Source organism: Podarcis cretensis, assembly GCF_951804945.1.
Source record: "Podarcis cretensis genome assembly, chromosome: 18".
Taxonomy (NCBI): Eukaryota; Metazoa; Chordata; class Lepidosauria; order Squamata; family Lacertidae; genus Podarcis; species Podarcis cretensis.
In genome coordinates, this window is record NC_137188.1 from 13,658,894 (window position 1) to 13,675,449 (window position 16,556).

Here is a 16,556-nt window from a genome sequence, read left to right on the forward strand (position 1 = left end):
TGGAGGGCACAAGGAGAAGGGGACGACAGAGGACGAGATGGTGGGACAGTGTTCTCGAAGCGACCAGCATGAGTTTGACCAAACTGCGGGAGGCAGTGGAAGACAGGAGGGCCTGGCGTGCTCTGGTCCAGGGGGTCACCAAGAGGCGGACACGACTAAACGACTCAACAACATTCCATCCCCTCCAACATTTCTCCCCTGAAAATAGGGACGTCCTATTCCATCCCCTCCAACATTTCTCCCCTGAAAATAGGGACGTCCCAAGGAAAAGCAGGACATTCCGAGATCAAATCAGAAACCAGGACGGCTTCTCTAAATCTGGGATTGAAAAATAGGGACCCTTGGAGGGTCTGGCATAGCTCAGTCGGTAGAGCACAAGACTCTCAATCTCAGGGCCGTTTGTCATAGACATGGCCAATGGAGGGACAGGGGGGCAGCTGTGTCCCCCCAATCAATCAGAATCAATACAAATCTGAGGTTCTGCCCCCCCTGCAAAGCCTGCCTACCAAAAAAACCCCTGGCTAAGCCCATGTCGTGGGTTCGACCCCGTTGGGCAAAAAGATTCCTGCCCTGCAGGGGGTTGGGCTGGATGACCCTCGGGGTCCCACTTCCAAATCTAGGATTCTGCAATTCTACTAGCAAGCTGTGAGGCAACCTCTGCTGAGCAGGCCGCCCCCCCCCCCACAAAGCGTTCTGGGCCGCAGCTGCCGTCAGCCCAAGATAATGCAAAGATAAAGGATGCCCATTCCCTGGACAAGTGAAGGCAGGAGTGGGATTTCTCACCCCCCCCCCCAAAAAAAGAAACCTGATTTCTTTGGGCCACATGCAGGTGGGGTGGGGAGTGGGAGAGAGGAAGGGGCCGCTAGAGGGGGAGACAGGACGGAGCAGCTCCCTGGTTTGGGTTAGTGTGCCCCCCCCAAATACACACCCTTTTTGCCCAGGAAAGCAAAGAACATTTGAACGGGGCAGGGGAACATTGCCTGTTTATTGAACTTTTCCAGAGCTAAGTTCACTGAAAAGGCGCCCCCCTCCTCTCTCTGCACCCCTCTCTTCGCAATAAGACTTTTTCAGGAACATTTGAACAGCGTAAAAATAAATACAACCCTTTCCTGCCCCTTCCCTCCCCCAGCCCCAAATTTCCCAGTCCAGGTCTGAGAAGGAGATTCAGAGCTCCTCCTTCTGTGCCACAACCCTTGTCTCTGGGACGGTTTCCCTCTTCTTCTTTTTCTCCTTCTTCTTCTCCTTTTTCTTCTTCTTCTTTTTGGCCTCCTCCTCGGCTTCCCTTCGCTCCCGCTGCTTCTCCTCCTCAATCTGCTGCTTACTCATTTTCTCCTCGGGCTCCTGGAAGGGGATTGCGGATCAAAACCTGCAGAGTTTTCCGCCCAGCAAACAAGTCCGAGGGAGAATTCTCTCCGCTGCCCACCTCACCTGGAGGGAATTGGGCACCTGGGGGAACCAGCCGGCCCAAGCCCCCCAAACACGGCCCTCCAGTCTCCACTGAGCTGGAAAGAGCTTCATTTCAGGAGGCAGAGAAGCCCCCAGTCAGGGACCAGAGAGGCTGGGTCAATTGGCGGCCACGCCAGGGCCAGCGACCCGTCTCAGAGAGCGGGCGATGCCCAGAGATAGATAAACCCAGGAGAGGAAGCTGCCCCCTTTTTCCCTGCTGGGTCGGGGAGGACCTCTGATACCTTTGTTTCTCCCCAGGTCTTGTCCCCAAATTCTTCCGCGTATCCTTCGTCATCTGTGATCAAGAAGTTGTCGAAAATGGTTCCCGATCGCACCTGCAGGAGAGTGTCTCTTGTTAGACCCTGCACACCTTGCTCCCAGCCAAAGATTCCCATTTATTTGGGACGTTCATGCCCCGTTTTGAAAGCCCACCAGAACAAAAAACCGTGTTCGATCGTGGGGTTGCCCTGGCGGCCTGGCCTGTCCTCATCCTGGCTCTCTAGCCCTTCCGGGCCGCAGAGCCCACTGCAGATGACCTCTGGGACAAAGGAGGGAGAGGAGCTGAGCAGAAGCTGGAGGCTAGTTCCCCCCCCTCACTGGCCTTTGTGGGGAACAGAAAACGGGAAGCCCCACTGACCTGCCACAGGTCCAGGCCGATGACGCTGATGTTCTCGTAGATGGAAATGGTGGCGTCTGGCAGGTACTCCGGATTAGCGATTTGCGGGTGAGGCCAGATGCCTTTAAACCTGGGGTTGGGAATCTTCCGGGGCTGCCATTCCCCCTGGAAGAAGCCACGGGGTGTTAGAGAACCCCATCGTCCAGCCCGGACACCGGGGTCCAGCTCCGAGGGCCTTCTGGCGGTTCCCTCCCTGCGAGAAGTTACAGGGAACCAGGCAGAGGGCCTTCTCGGTGGTGGCGCCCGCCCTGTGGAACACCCTCCCAGCAGATGTCAAAGAGAAAAACAACTACCAGACTTTTAGAAGACATCTGAAGGCAGCCCTGTTTAGAGAAGCTTTTAATGTTTGAAGTTTTATTCTGTTCTTAATGCTCTGTTGAAAGCCGCCCAGGGTGGCTGGGGAAACCCAGCCAGATGGGTGGGGTACAAATAATAAATTATTATTAATTATTAATTATCATTATTATTATTACAGGGCCTCAGCACTCGTGGACCAAGCTAGCCATTTCTTCTTGCAATTTAATTTCACTTATGAGGCCTCTCAAAATGACGGCGGAAACAAATGCGATTTAGAAACGAAAGGCAGTTACCGTACGCAGAAAGCCAGTTTAAAAGCTAAACCAACAGTTAGACAAATGCAAAGAGCCACCCAGCTTCCATCTTCAAGCCCCCCCCCCCCCCGTGACTGGAAAAGGAGCTGCCCTACCCGGTAAAGTGGATTCTTGAGCTGGGGGGGCTCCCAGGGGCCTTGTGCAACGGCATCCCAGTCCCTGGGTTTCTCTGCGCTGTTGTCTACAATGTACTCGGGGACGTCCCAGTCCTTTTGCAGAGGGAGAAAGAGAGTGGAGCAGGGGAGAGAAAATAAGCAAAATTGGCAAACACTGCCCAGGTCTCAGGGAAAGCCACAAGGGATGCGACTCAGCTGTTCTTTAAGGTGACTGAAATGCTAGCAGATGACAAAGGGGAGGATTGAGAGGCCCAGCTCCTCGTCTGCCTCCACCTTCAGCCCAAAGGGGGATCAGAGACTGTTCTGCCTGGGGTGGGCTCTCTGGGCTCCCTGCATCCGAGGCCTTATAGCCAGCAGCTCTAGGGCACGGCTCACCCACACCAGAGCAAGGCAGTAATAATCACCTCCGGCTTGGTGTCCTCTGGGTCGTCGATTTCGGCAACGTCATCCCAGTCCTCCGGCTTCCTCACCGTCGGGTCGTTTATCTTCCGCGGGGGCAAGAAATCCCAGTCGTCTTCCAAGTCGCCGGACGCTACCCTCTTGTTATCGATTTTCACTTCGTACGTGAGGTCGGGTCTTAGAACCAGCGTGTACAGGTGAGTGAATCCGTCCACCTGAACCCAAACGAGAGGGGGAGAGAAACGCGGTTTTCTATCACAGTTTACGTTGCTAAAATGAATTCCAGCTGTGTAGCTGGACTCAGGGCCGCATTGAGGCTTGATGAGGCCCTAAGCTACTGAAGGTAACGGGGCCCTTTATATGTCCAGGTATCCTTTTGTCAACAACAAACTGTTGCTATTTGACATCTGAAGGCAGCCCTGTTTAGGGAAGATTTTAATGCTTAATAAGGGACGCGGGTTGCACTGTGGGTTAAACCACAGAGCCTAAGGCTTGCTGATCATAAGGTTGGTGGTTCGAATCCCCGCAATGACAGGGTGAGCTCCCGTTGCTCGGTCCCTGCCCCTGCCAACCTAGCAGTTCGAAAGCACGTCAAAGTGCAAGTAGATAAATAGGTACCGCTCCGGCAGGAAGGTAAACGGCGTTTCCGTGCGCTGCTCTGGTTTGCCAGAAGCGGCTTAGTCCTGCTGGCCACATGACCCGGAAGCTGTACGCCGGCTCCCTCGGCCAATAAAGCGAGATGAGCGCCGCAACCCCAGAGTCGGCCACGACTGGACCTAATGGTCAGGGGTCCCTTTACCTTTACCAATGCTTAATGCTGTTTAGGGAAGGTTTTAATGTTTAATGCTGTATTGTGTTTTTAATATTTGATTGGGAGCCGCCCAGAGTGGCTGGGGAAACCCAGCGAGGTGGGCAGGGTATAAAAATAAATTGTTATTGTTATTATTAATGAACTCTCTGGACCCAACAAGGGTCACGTGTGCTCATATGTGTTGGTAAGGCTTTCGGGGGTCCAGGTTGGTTCTGGAAGCTCAAAACTGGCCAGCAGAGCTACAAACGTATGAGAAGCTGCCCTTTTCCCTGCCACCGGAAAGGCTGCTCTTCAGGTAAAAGGCAGGGATAAGTGAGAGGCAGCGAAAGGTAGCCATGCCACTTTCCTCTCAGGGCTCCCTATCACCCTTCCAAGGACATGCCCCCGTTCTCCACAAGCCGCTCCCCAGCTGACTGCCAAGAAGGATATTTCAAAACGGAACTCAAAAACGCTTCCTGCACTTACTTTGCAGCGGATCTGCCTCTTAATAGGATAGAGTTTGTTCTTGTGGTTTAAAATGACGTGGACCTTCTTGATGTCGGAGCCGCAGATGTCAGGCCCTTAAAAGAGAAAGAGTCGGGTTTTGCCTATCGTGCACTACTTTAAGCTTTCAGAAACTGGCACCACTCCCGAAACACATCGGATAAGATGCTGGGTGTTTTAAGGAACAGTTTTCTAGCCGTTCCTAGCACCTACGCCCAAACGCAGCAGGTTACAGGAGCCTTGCAAAAGTGGGGAGAGGGGGGTATCCCTAATAAAACCACAGAATACAAAGGGGCTCTCGAGAGGTTTTGAATATACCGTATTTTTTGCTGTATAAGACTCACTTTTCCCCTAAAAAGTAGGGGAAATGTGTGTGTGTCTTATGGAGCGAATGCAGGCTGCGCCGCTATCCCAGAAGCCAGAACAGGAAAAGGGATTTCTGCTTTCACTGTGCAGCGATCCCTCTTGCTGTTCTGGCTTCTGAGATTCAGAATATTTTTTTTCTTGTTTTCCTCCTCCAAAAACTAGGTGCGTCTTGTGGTCTGGTGCGCCTTATAGAGCGAAAAATATGGTATGGGGGGGGGGGCAGAAATTCAGGACAGACTTGAGATCAAATTGACACCCGGTGCCATTTTTATCTGGTTCGGTTTTTTAGAACACCCCAGCCATCTCACCAAACATGACATAATACAAGGATTCTCCGCTCATATTCTTCTGGTCCAGGTCGGAGGGGAAGATTTTCACATATCCGCCACCGCAGTCCATCTTCTGCTCGTGCTTGACCGTGTACTGAATGACCAAGGGCTTTCCCCTGTTGCTGAAGGGCTTGAACCGCGACGAAATGGCATAAAACCTGACGTTTTCCGTCGTCTGCAGACCTGCAACGCACGAGGCAACGTCTCAGACCCACAGGCGATAAATGTGAAGCCTTACCAGTACAGTCAAACCTCGGTTTCCCAACGTCTTGGCTGCCAAATGTTTCGGAAGCCAAACGCCAGAAACCCAGAAGTGAATGCTTCAGTTTTCAAACGCGCCTCAGAAGTCAAACGGATTTTGAAGGCATGTTTTTCATTCTCCCCCCCCCCAATTGATTTTGAAGCCCGCCCTTTGATCCTCGGTTTTCGAACGTTTCAGAAGTCGAACGGACTTCCAGAATGGATTACGTTCGAAAACCGAGAATCCACAATACTTTATTCCCTTCCCAATAATGAGCACAGCTCTGATTTTGTGGGGACTATCATGAAAATGGAGAACACAACGCTTATCGTCAGTTATCTGTGATTCGAAGCTGCATTTTTGAAACTAATTTGTGCGTATTCAGTTTTGTCTGTCTGGGAATGTGTTGTTGGACTCTCCTTTGCCTCGATGCAGAATAAAGAGAAATGTTTCAGCGTATATTTTGGGACTACAATTCCCATCATCCCTGACCATGGGTTCTGTTAACTAGGGATGGTAGGAGTTGTAGTCCCAAAACATCTGGAGGGCCGAGTTTGCCTATGCCTGGCGTATGTAGAAACAAACCAGCTTTAAAACAATAAAACTAGCAGTAACTGCCCCACCTCATGTTTGCCTCTAGTCCAACCCCACACAGGTATGTGGCCCCTGGAAAATGGCTTAGAAGCTAATGTGTCCCTCGGTTTTGAAAAGCTTAACAGCAGGGCTAAGTCAAAGCTGATGTTGTGTTGCTAATGCGTCCTTGGAGGACGTTCCCAAACCTTTGTCCGTTTCGCGATCTCCGTAAAAGCTCCCGGCCGTCAGCCGGAACTTCCCGTAGTTGGATTTGTGCTGAGAGAGCACCCACCTCTCTTTCCATTTTGCTGTTGAGAGAGAAGGGGAGACTCGTCATGACAGGTGGAAACGCAAGCAAAGCCTTAAAACCCTTGGAAAAACGCAACCCCCCCGAAAGGCGAATTGTTCAGCGACACACGTCAGGAAGCCAGCGAGCAAAACACACCTGGGTGCTCATGCAATGCACTCAAACTGTGTACCTGTGTGTCTGTATTTGTGTATCAGTTGCACAACACACTGGTGTTATTAATAATAATAATAATAATAATAATAATAATAATATGCCGGGAGCTGCCCAGAGTGGCTGGAGAAACCCAGCCAGGTGGGCAGGTTATAAGTAATAAATAATGATAATAATAATAATTAATTACAAGGGGGTGAAGCTACGGGGAGCCAGGCAGAGCGCCTTTTTGGCTGTCGCACCCGCCCTGTGGAATGCCCTCCCGTCAGATGTCAAACAAAATCAACAGCAGTGTGACTTTAAGACATCTGAAGGTAGCCCTGTTCAGGGAAGTTTTTCAAGCGATGTCATATTGCGTTTTTACTGTTTTTTGGAGAGCAAATGAGTGAATCCGTGTTGCGAAACGACGCACGTCTAAAAAGTGTGTCCCCAACATGAAAAGTGTGGGAAGCTCTGGGTTTCAACAAGGACCTGGAAAACCTGGACTCAAATCCCCAGCCGGCCATCAAGCTTACTGGGCAATGTCCGGGGCCAGTCCCTGACTCTCAGCCTACCTCAAAGGGGTGTTGTGAGGATAAAATGGGGGGATGCAAGGAGAACCGGGCAGGCCACCCTCAGCTCCCTTGGAGGAAAGGAGCGGAGTATAAAGGTGACAAGTTAATTACTGTATTTTTTGCTCCATAAGACTCACTTTTCCCCTCCTAGAAAGTAAGAGGAAATGTGTGTGCGTCTTATGGAGCGAATGCAGGCTGCGCAGCTATCCCAGAAGCCAGAACAGCAAGAGGGATTGTTGCTTTCACTGCACAGTGATCCCTCTTGCTGTTCTGGCTTCTGAGATTCAGAATATTTTTTTTCTTGTTTTCCTCCTCCAAAAACTAGGTGCGTCTGGTGGTCTGGTGCGTCTTATAGAGCGAAAAATACGGTAAATAAATGGTGTGGCTGTTGTTTTCTAAATTTGGTAGATTTTAAAGAAACACAAAGTTTTATTGCCCTGTCCATCTTTTCTAATCTCCGAATGGGTTATTTTAAGGCCCCTTTCATTTTTGTGCAGCGCCTCACACTTTTGAAAGCTCTTTCCACAAGTAGCAACACTTCTTGGTAGCTCAGCTGTTGGAGCATGGGACTCTCTCAGGGTTGTGGGTTCGAGCCCCATGTTGGGAAAAAGGATTCCTGCATTGCGGGGGGTTGGAGTAGACGACCCTAGGGGGTCCCTGGGGCGAATTCATGTGTGAATGGGGACCCAGAAGCGTGTCAAGGGGGAGAACACCGCCCTTGCCACACCAGGCTGCCTCTGTTACGATATGGATGCAATGCAGCTGCAAAGTGCTAGCTTGAAAAGTAAACACGATGGGAATGTTGGGACTGTCCGTGGGATACAGTAAAGGTAAAGGTAAAGGTCCCCCTGCCCGTACGGGCCAGTCTTGACAGACTCTGGGGTTGTGCGCCCATCTCACTCAAGAGGCCGGGGGCCAGCGCTGTCCGGAGACACTTCCGGGTCACGTGGCCAGCGTGACAAAGCTGCATCTGGCGAGCCAGCGCAGCACACGGAAACGCCGTTTACCTTCCCACCAGTAAGTGGTCCCTATTTATCTACTTGCACCCGGGGGTGCTTTCGAACTGCTAGGTTGGCAGGCGCTGGGACCGAGCAGCGGGAGCGCACCCCGCCGCGGGGATTCGAACCGCCGACCTTTCGATCGGCAAGCCCTAGGCGCTGAGGCTTTTACCCACAGTCAATTCACAGTGCGAAGCACCGGAATTAGCTCAGAGTGTAATATGAGCTCTACCGTTTGTTCCTATACAGGAAGTGCAGGAAGTGTTTGCTACTAGACTGCTGGAGTTTGAAGAGAGCAGTCATGTTTTTTGGAATGCTGCAAAGACAGAAATAAAGGCATGTAAATACGATTCTGTCTATCTCTTTCCCCTGCCCGGGGGGGGGGGCAGGAAAGAGGGGGGGGGTGTTCTTCTCACGCTGAGAAGGATCGCCCATTGCGACCTCGCCTGGATCTTGCTGGGGAATGCAGCCAGGGAGGTCAACAGGGAACCATGCCGGGTGCCTGGGAGAGTTGCCAATTCCTCCTGATATGGGCTTGATTTCCGACAGCCTCCTCCCTGATCCTGGGGGAAAGGATGGAAGGAGCTGAATTCGAGAGTGCCCATGTGAATGGGCCCCCAGACGCGGGTCAAGGGGGAGGAGACCGCCCTCGCCGCGCCAGGCTGGCTTCTCCCTCATCCTGGGGGAAGGCAGGAAGGGGCTGACCTTGCGAGTGCACATGTGAAAGGTCAAGGGGGTCAAAGGCGCGGGTCAAGGGGGAGGACACCGCCCTCGCCGCGCCAGGCGGGCTTCTCCCTCATCCTGGGGGAAGGCAGGAAGGGGCTGACCTTGCGAGTGCACATGTGAAAGGTCAAGGGGGCCAAAGACGCGGGTCAAGGGGGAGGAGACCGCCCTCGCCGCGCCAGGCTGGCTTCTCCCTCCTCCCTCCAAGCAAAGCCTGGGAAAAGGGCTGGAAGGGGCTGAACTCGCTAGTGCATGTGTGAGCAGGCCTCCAGATGCGTGTCAAGGGGTAGAGCACCGCCCCCACTGCGCCAGGCTTCCTCCTCCCTCCAAGCAAGGCCTGGGGAAAAGGCCGGAAGGTGCTGGACTCGCGAGTGCACGTGTGAACGGGGCCCCGGACGCGTGTCAAGGGGGAGGCCCCGCCCCTGCTTCCTCCACCTCCGTCCAGGAACTGCTCCCGGAAGTAGACGGTGCCTCGGGCGGGCCGGGCCAGCGCCACGGCCAGGGCAGCCAGCAGCAGCCGGGCGAAGCGGCCCATCGCGAGGCGGAGGCGCAACGGCCGCTGAGGGGAGAAGCTGCCGTCGCCGCCGGCCGTTCGACGGACGCTCCCTATTGGCTGCCTGTTTTCCCGCCTCGCGCCCCATTGGTCCGCGTCCCACTCGCGCTGCGCTCCGATTGGTGCTTTCCCTCTTTCCCCCCCTCGCCGCCTCACGAGCTCGCGGATTGGCTGCCGCCTCTCGCCAATGAGAGAGAGGCTCCCAGCGGCGACTCCGGACCAATCCGGGTGGAGGATATTGCCACGTCGGGGCGGTTGCTAGGCGACGGGGAAAGGGCCTTCCGGCGGCGGCGGCGGCGGCGGCCATGGCGGTGCGGAGGGCGGAGGGCAGGAGCGCGGCGCTCGCCCGGGCTCAGGCCCAGCTGACGGGGAGGCGCCTCACGGGGAGGGTAAAGGGTTTGGTTTCTAAAAATGAAGGTGCCGTCGCCGTGACGTCTTACGTCGCTGCTGCGACGTCAGAGGGGCCGGCTGCGTGACGTCACGCGCGTCACCCCAAGGGGTTTCCGAGGGTGGAGGGTGTCTCTGAGGATGTGAAGAGCGCTCATCCCGTTAGGCGTCCCTACTCTGCGCCCCGCAGGGAGAGCAGCAATAATAATATATATGTATAATAATAATAATAATAATAATAATAATAATAATAATAGCATATAATAATAGTAACAATAATATATTGAAGGGACAGGTTACCCAGCAACTGCTATTATTTGTAGCCCGCCCATGTGACTGGGTTCCCCTACCCACTCTTGGGCAGCTTCCAACATATATAAAAACATAAACATTTTAAATCATAAACCTTGTTTTTTGCAAATGCAGCTTTTAGGGACCTGCAGGAGACTGTCCTCTCCCATGGAGCCTGGAGGAGATGCGCTGCTTGGCTTTGAAAGCGCGGCTGTAGTTAAAACGCAGAATTGCATATGTAATTAGTTCAAAATCTCTATATGCGTAATTCTGTTTTTTATTGCAAGTCGCTTCAGGAAGCCTCAGAGAAAGGAATTGAAATCAGTAGTGATGATAAAGACACACCCAGGTAGGGTTGGCACCTTTGTTCTGGCAAAATCCAGGACAGGGTGGGGCGATTTTTATTTCTCTGGTGTTGAAGCGACTTCAGAGCAATCCATTCCAATCTCTTGCAGCCGAGCAGGATGGCCCCTCTGGAATTTGTAACACATGTACACATACACACATGAATTTGTAAATCTGTCTGTGCTGGGCTACCTAGAGCTTAAATACATGATGTTTCATACACCCATTCAAACACATGCATTTAGAGAGGATCCCTAACTTGGCAGAGAGAGAGAGAGAGAGGAGAGACCTGAAATACAGGACCAAACTATATCAAAACAGGATGAAATATGGGACAGTCTTGTATTATACAGGACAGGTAGCAACCCTACCCAGGTAAACCCTGTTACTCACTTTTTATTTATTGCATTTATAACCCAGCCTAAGGAGGAAAAAAGAGCTTGATTAGGCTGAGAGCCGGTGTCTGGCCCCAAAGTTCACCCGTTGAGCATTATAAGTAAAGGTAAAGGAACCCCTGACCATTAGGTCCAGTCGTGACCAACTCGGGGGTTGCTGCACTCATCTCGCTTTACTGGCCGAGGGAGCCGGCGTCCAGCTTCCGGGTCGTGTGGCCAGCATGACTAAGCCGCTTCTGGCGAACCAGAGCAGCACACGGAAACGCTGTTTACCTTCCCGCCAGAGCGGTACCTATTTATCTACTTGCACTTTTCTTGTGCTTTTGAACTGCTAGGTTGGCAGGAGCAGGGACCGAGCAACGGGAGCTCACCCCGTCATTGCGGGGATTCGAACTGTCGACCTTCTGATCAGCAAGTCCTAGGCTCTGTGGTTTAACCCACAGCGCCACCCGTGTCTCTGTTGAGCATCATGGCCAAGTGGGAATTTGAAACCCTCTTCTCCCAGGTCCTAGTTTGACACTAACCACTATGCCACCTTGGCTCTCCTGTCGTCCCCCCAACCGTCTTCCTAATATGACACCTCTTAACCCTCCGGCCTTCTCCCTGCAGGAGGAGCTGGACGGAGCTCCCAGGAACAGATTGGCGGCCTTGGAGCCCAGCAAAAGCCCTGGCCTGTCTGCCATCCACATGGCCAGTGACCTGAGCGACCTCTCCGACCTGGGAAGGAGGGAGCTGGAGGCGGCCAGCTTGGCAGAGACCCCAACACCACCGCAGACTGGACCCCGCCGCCGGTTTGTCAAGCAGAAACCGCAGGAAATGGTCCTAGACACCCAGCAGGCAAGGCCCAGTCCTGCCACAAGGACGGGGTTTGCCGCTGCCTCCAGAGGGGAGAGGTCAAGCGCCGTCCTCAGGAAGCTGGCGCAGATCGAGAGCAAGATCCGCAGCCGGAAGGCCGGGCGGGACGTCGGCCAAGCGCCCACGACGGACGAGGAGATTTCCCTGAGCGACTTCAGCCGCAGCCCTGAGCCGAGGCCGGGAGGACGAGGGAGCCTGGGAAAAGCCACGGGGCTGAAGGAGACCGCGGCCCCCATCCGAGGCAGCAGCCAGGGTGGCACAGAGGGACGCAGGCAGGCCCCTCCCAAGGAACCAGGGGAGCAGGAGGACCTGCTGGGCAGGAAGGTAATTCGGGGGCCATGCCTAGGCTTCACAGCACTGCTGGAGAAAATAAGGTCGTGTTTTACTGACAATGGCAGCCTGGGTTTTATTGGCCGTCCAGGCCGAGCCCACAGCGTGTTGGGCTTTGAACCCCAACATTTCCCCAACAGCGCTTCTGTCTGAAAAAGTGTTTGTGGAAAAGGCAGGGTGGGGGGGCACTCAGCAACTTGCCGCTTGGCCCTCTGCTCTGGCCCGCGAGGCAGTGGCCCCTCAGGTGTTGGCTTCTCCAGATCCTAACTCAGGTGAGAAGAGCAGATCCTGGCAAGAAGACCAGAGGCCAACTTGGCCTCTGCAAAGGACAGCATCTGTGGTGGGTTCCATTCAGCTGCAGGAGGAGGTGGTGCTGGTAGTGATCATCTGGGGATGCTCAGAGCCGCAATGACCTAACCCTTTCCCTCCCCTTTGCTTTCTTAAGAAATGGATCCGGTCCCCCCCAACCCCACCTTCTTCCCGCCTGAGGTCTCCTCTGCCCAGCAAAACTTTCCTGAAGAGGCCCACGCCCAGAAGTCCTTCCCCACCTGGCAAGCACCCTCCGGCACGGCCGAGCAGGGGAGCATTTCGTTCCTCGACCCCCGCAGGCTCCTCTTCCCCCGACGCGAGCTCCGTGCCCCCGAGGGAGGCGTCTCTCTCCGAGCGAAGCGTGGTGCGCTCCCTCGACGAGCTCTTCTTAGCGGCGGGCGGCGGGCCCAGCGATGACGACTCCAGCAGCAGCAGTGGTGAGTCACCTCTGCGGGGGCCTGTGCGAGAGATGCGCCAGCAGAGGAATGCGTGTCTCTGGCAAAGGGAGAGCCAAGTTGAAAGGGAGCAGGAAGCAAGTGGAGGGAGCTCTGTGGGCAGAATCCCCTCGAGGGGGGCTGGTCGAGGGTGAGAATGAGGTGACCTGGGTCCTTGCCCTGGCCTGGGCACTCCTTGGCTAACAAACGGCTGTGGAGGCTGCTGTGGTGAGAAGAGCAGCCTCTGAGGTCACACACTTCCTGTGGGGAATTGCAGGGAAAAGGGGGGCAGCTCCTGGACCCCGGGAGGTGGAGAGAGACTCCCCCCCCCCCCCCCCCCCGCTGCTGAATGTCCATCTCATTCCCTGCTGCAGATTTCAGAGTGAACGTGTTGAGCCTGGACGACTTGGCCCCTGCTGTAGCCAGCCAGACCGAAGTGTCAGGAGCAGTAAGTTTAGGGAAGTTTTCAACGTCTGATTTTTTATTCAAAACAAAATAAAAAAATTCCTTCCAGTGGCACCTTAAAGACCAACTAAGTTAGTTCTTGGTATGAGCTTTCGTGTGCATGCACACTTCTTCAGATACACTAAAACAGAAGTCACCAGACCCTTCTATATAGTGAGAAGGTGGGGAGGGGTATTACTCAGAAGGGTGGTGGAGAGACCTGGTCTGAACAAAGACATTGGATTCTTATCTCATTATACACGACAAAGCCATTTTTCACCTTCTCACCCCTGGCTTTTTCCTGTAAGACCTATTGCAGTCGTTAAGAGTCGTCAACAGGCTCATCACAGCTATCTGCCAATCACCCAATCCCACCACCCTCCTGAGTAATACCCCTCCCCACCTTCTCACTATATAGAAGGCTCTGGTGACTTCTGTTTTAGTGTAAGCTCATACCAAGAACTAACTTAGTTGGTCTTTAAGGTGCTACTGGAAGGAATTTATTTATTTATTTATTTTGACTATGGCAGACCAACACGGCTACCTATCTGTAACTGATTTTTTATTGTGCTTTTAATTCTGTTGGGAGCCGCCCAGGGTGGCTGGGGAGGCCCAGCCAGATGGGCGGAGTATAAGTCATAAATTATTATTAATATTGCTGTTATTTCGCCCTATCCTCAGCAGGAGCCAAACATTTGCCACGTCTGTTTCTTTCTGGTGGCGTGAGCATTGCAAGGAAACCACAACCAAGAGTCTTAATAACAATTATTATTATTATTATTATTGCCAGGGGTTTTTTTCCTCTGCCAGCTTCTGGCCAAAAGAGGTCCACCACGAGGGGGCTCAAAAAATAAACATACAAATTACGAAAGAAAAAATGCAACTTAGAAAAATGTAAAGACAACGTAACCTTTCAGAAAAAAACTAAAAGAGCCAAACGTGCTCATTTTCCTCCTATGCAAAGGCAAATAGAGGCGCCCCCCCCCAAAAAAAACTTGCCTGAGGGAGCAGAGCTCCTCTTCCTTTTCAGGGTGCTAGGCCAGTGGGGGGCAGGCAGGGAGAAAGTCTTGCTGTCCTCCCTACAAGAGACTAGCTTGGAGCCGCCTGCCTGGGGGTGAGGGGTGGGTTGTGACTCGAGTTGCTAGCACGGAGTTTGCCATTCCAAGGTTGGCGGTTTGGGAGGGGGGTGCTGTGCTTCAGAGACCCTCGTCACCTCCGCGTCTCACATTATACTCACAGAAAAACGTCCTTTCTAGGCACCTGCGATGCCTATAGAGGAGCTGGGAGCCTTTGCTGCCGTCAGCCAGAGCCCCTTCAAAGCCCAGAGCCCCCCCAGGAGAGAAGCTGCTTCCCTGGAGGAGGAGGAGGAGGAGACGACGACGGAGAACGATGATCCAGGAGACACTGAGATTTCCGAGCGGCTAAACAGCACTTCTGCTGGGAGCTCCCATCCCGAGGAGGAGGAGGAAGAGGAAGAGAATCCCACCAGCGCAGAGTATTCGGAGGACTTTGAGTCCTCGGCAGCATCTGGGGAGCGACCCTCCTCCAGGGACCCCTCGGGTGCCGGGGCGCCTTCTGAGCATCCTGCCTCGTCCTCCCTCACCTGCCCTCCAGGGGACGCCAGGGCCACCTGCCTGCCAGCGAATGTCCTCGTGAAGGATGCTGCCGTCCAGACAGGCCGCTCCTCTCTGGCCTATTGCTGGCTGCAAGGTAAGCCGCTCCTGGCCGAGGCTGGGCGAGATCCGTGCAAAGCTCCGACGTCCTTCTAGGCCCATAGAATCATAGAGTTGGAAGAGACCACAAGGGCCATCGAGTCCAACCCCCTGCCAAGCAGGGAACACCATCAGAGCACTCCTGACATATGGTTGCCAAGCCTCTGCTTAAAGACCTCCAAAGAAGGAGACTCCACCACACTCCTGGGCAGCAAATTCCACTGTCAAACAGCTCTTACTGTCAGGAAGTTCTTCCTAATGTTTAGGTGCCTCAGGTGTGCCTGCTGGTCTCCCAAGAGTGTCTCCTCCTTCCCTGCCTCCAGGCGACACTCCTGCAGCTCTGGACCCAACGATGGGAGCCAGGAGCCTTCTGGAGACCCCGCCCATCGCCAGCCACGTTGTGAGCTTGGAGACGCTGGAAGGTACGCCTCTCCTCTCGCTATCCTTGAACCAAGCACCACCTCACCCCAGCCTTTGCCTGCCTTTCAGCTGCGTGGCATGCAGAAGGGCGCAGGAACGGGCGGCAGAGACCTCCAGAAGAGAGGTCCCTTCCCTATGGGGCCTGAGCAAAGGCTGCCCTAGAGCTAAGTCTGGGGACCTGGGAGCCTTTGGCCCTGCCAGGCCTCTCTTCCTCCCCACACCCACCTCCCGTTCTCCCACCCGCAGCGCTGACCACCTACAGCCCGGCCGTCTTCGCCCTGAACGAGCTGTTGAAGCAGAACGTGCTGCTCATCCGGCAGTTTGCAGACGCCGCCCGCCAGCTCCACGCCTCCTGGGTGGCGTCTCTGGAGGAAGAGAGGGGCTTCCACTATCACACCCTGGAAGAAGCCAAGGAGGTAAGGCTCGCTCGCTCACAGGCCCTGCTCCTTCTGTTCAGGGCAGCTGCGGCCAGCCTGGCACCTGGCAGGCGTTTGGGACCGCAGTGGCTGTGCTGGCTCGGGGAGGGTGGGAGATGAAGTCCAAAATGTACCCACGGGACCGCCTCTCCTGGTATGCCCCGCAGAGGACCTTAAGGTCCACAAATGACAACACTTTGGAGGTCCCAGGTCGCAAGGTGGTTAGATTGGTCTCAACTAGGGCCAGGGCCTTTTCAGTAGTGGCCCCGACTTGGTGGAACGCTCTGTCCCAAGAGACTAGCGCCCTGCGGGACTTAACATCTTTCTGCAGGGCCTGCAAGACAGAGCCGTTCCGCCTGGCCTTTGGTTTGGACTCACGTCTGACCCTTACGGTTTTGATCTATGGGCTACTTTTACAATGAGGCTGCATTTTAAATTGTATTTTAACCTGTATTTTAAATCCCTGTGGGTCTCAACCCGCTTTGTCCCTTTGCAGTACATCGAGCGCCACAAGCCCCCGCCTCTAACGGTGGAGCAAGCTTTGCGAGAACTGGAGCGCCCAGGGCAAGCTGCCTTTTGAAAAGCGCACGGGAGGAACGTCAGAGCTGGCCCTCTGGAACAAGAAATAAACCACTCAGGAACCGGCCAGCATTTTTACCAGAATGAAGAGCTGGGCTCTTTCGGAACAAGAAAAGCAGAAGCCCTACAAATAACGGGAGAGGCCATTGCCCCACCGACTCCTGCACAGCCCCCCAGGACCATACAGCTTCAAATCTCAGCGGAGATCGAATTGGGGAGGGAGACGAAAGGACACCCTGCTGTGTTTTGAGCGTGCAAAATTCAGTTGTGCCTGGGATGAAACCAATTGTACATGGATGA

At 54.0% G+C, this 16,556-nt stretch overlaps 3 protein-coding genes across 5 annotated transcripts in view; 2 read left to right on the top strand and 1 right to left on the bottom strand.

Annotated features, from left to right (window-relative positions):
- Positions 1-16,556, top strand: part of NWD1 (NACHT and WD repeat domain containing 1) — a 134,762-nt gene that overhangs the window by 13,633 nt on the left and 104,573 nt on the right. The gene's annotated exons all lie outside the window — the stretch shown is intronic.
- CALR3 (calreticulin 3) lies at positions 956-9,365 on the bottom strand. The gene is made up of 9 exons (XM_079960802.1): positions 9,222-9,365; positions 6,258-6,359; positions 5,217-5,420; positions 4,525-4,619; positions 3,254-3,463; positions 2,829-2,942; positions 2,084-2,227; positions 1,689-1,781; positions 956-1,341 (listed from the first exon to the last, which is right to left on the bottom strand). The coding sequence occupies exons 1-9, from the start codon at positions 9,319-9,321 to the stop codon at positions 1,165-1,167; spliced, it is 1,239 nt and encodes a 412-aa protein (XP_079816928.1). The 5' UTR covers positions 9,322-9,365; the 3' UTR covers positions 956-1,164.
- On the top strand, positions 9,607-16,412 carry LOC307207018 (uncharacterized protein C19orf44 homolog). 3 transcript variants are annotated; one of them, XM_079960661.1, is made up of 8 exons: positions 9,607-9,650; positions 11,367-11,936; positions 12,388-12,688; positions 13,060-13,133; positions 14,386-14,839; positions 15,165-15,263; positions 15,508-15,677; positions 16,174-16,412. In XM_079960661.1, the coding sequence occupies exons 1-8, from the start codon at positions 9,645-9,647 to the stop codon at positions 16,255-16,257; spliced, it is 1,758 nt and encodes a 585-aa protein (XP_079816787.1). In that variant the 5' UTR covers positions 9,607-9,644; the 3' UTR covers positions 16,258-16,412. The 3 variants fall into 3 exon arrangements, with proteins under 3 accessions (XP_079816787.1, XP_079816786.1, XP_079816788.1); XM_079960660.1 differs by having other exon boundaries at positions 9,620-9,728; XM_079960662.1 differs by having other exon boundaries at positions 9,638-9,735.

Excerpts from the sequence above, each read along its gene's own strand:
- CALR3 (XM_079960802.1), bottom strand. The coding sequence starts at position 9,321 with ATGGGCCGCTTCGCCCGGCTGCTGCTGGCTGCCCTGGCCGTGGCGCTG. Across the intron at positions 4,620-5,216 it reads CTTGTATTATGTCATGTTTG|GGCCTGACATCTGCGGCTCC; the intron begins GTGAGATGGCTG and ends TTCTCTTTTAAG. Across the intron at positions 3,464-4,524 it reads AGAGGCAGATCCGCTGCAAA|GTGGACGGATTCACTCACCT; the intron begins GTAAGTGCAGGA and ends GTTTGGGTTCAG.
- LOC307207018 (XM_079960660.1), top strand. The coding sequence starts at position 9,645 with ATGGCGGTGCGGAGGGCGGAGGGCAGGAGCGCGGCGCTCGCCCGGGCT. Across the intron at positions 13,134-14,385 it reads AGACCGAAGTGTCAGGAGCA|GCACCTGCGATGCCTATAGA; the intron begins GTAAGTTTAGGG and ends CGTCCTTTCTAG. Across the intron at positions 15,264-15,507 it reads GAGCTTGGAGACGCTGGAAG|CGCTGACCACCTACAGCCCG; the intron begins GTACGCCTCTCC and ends TCCCACCCGCAG.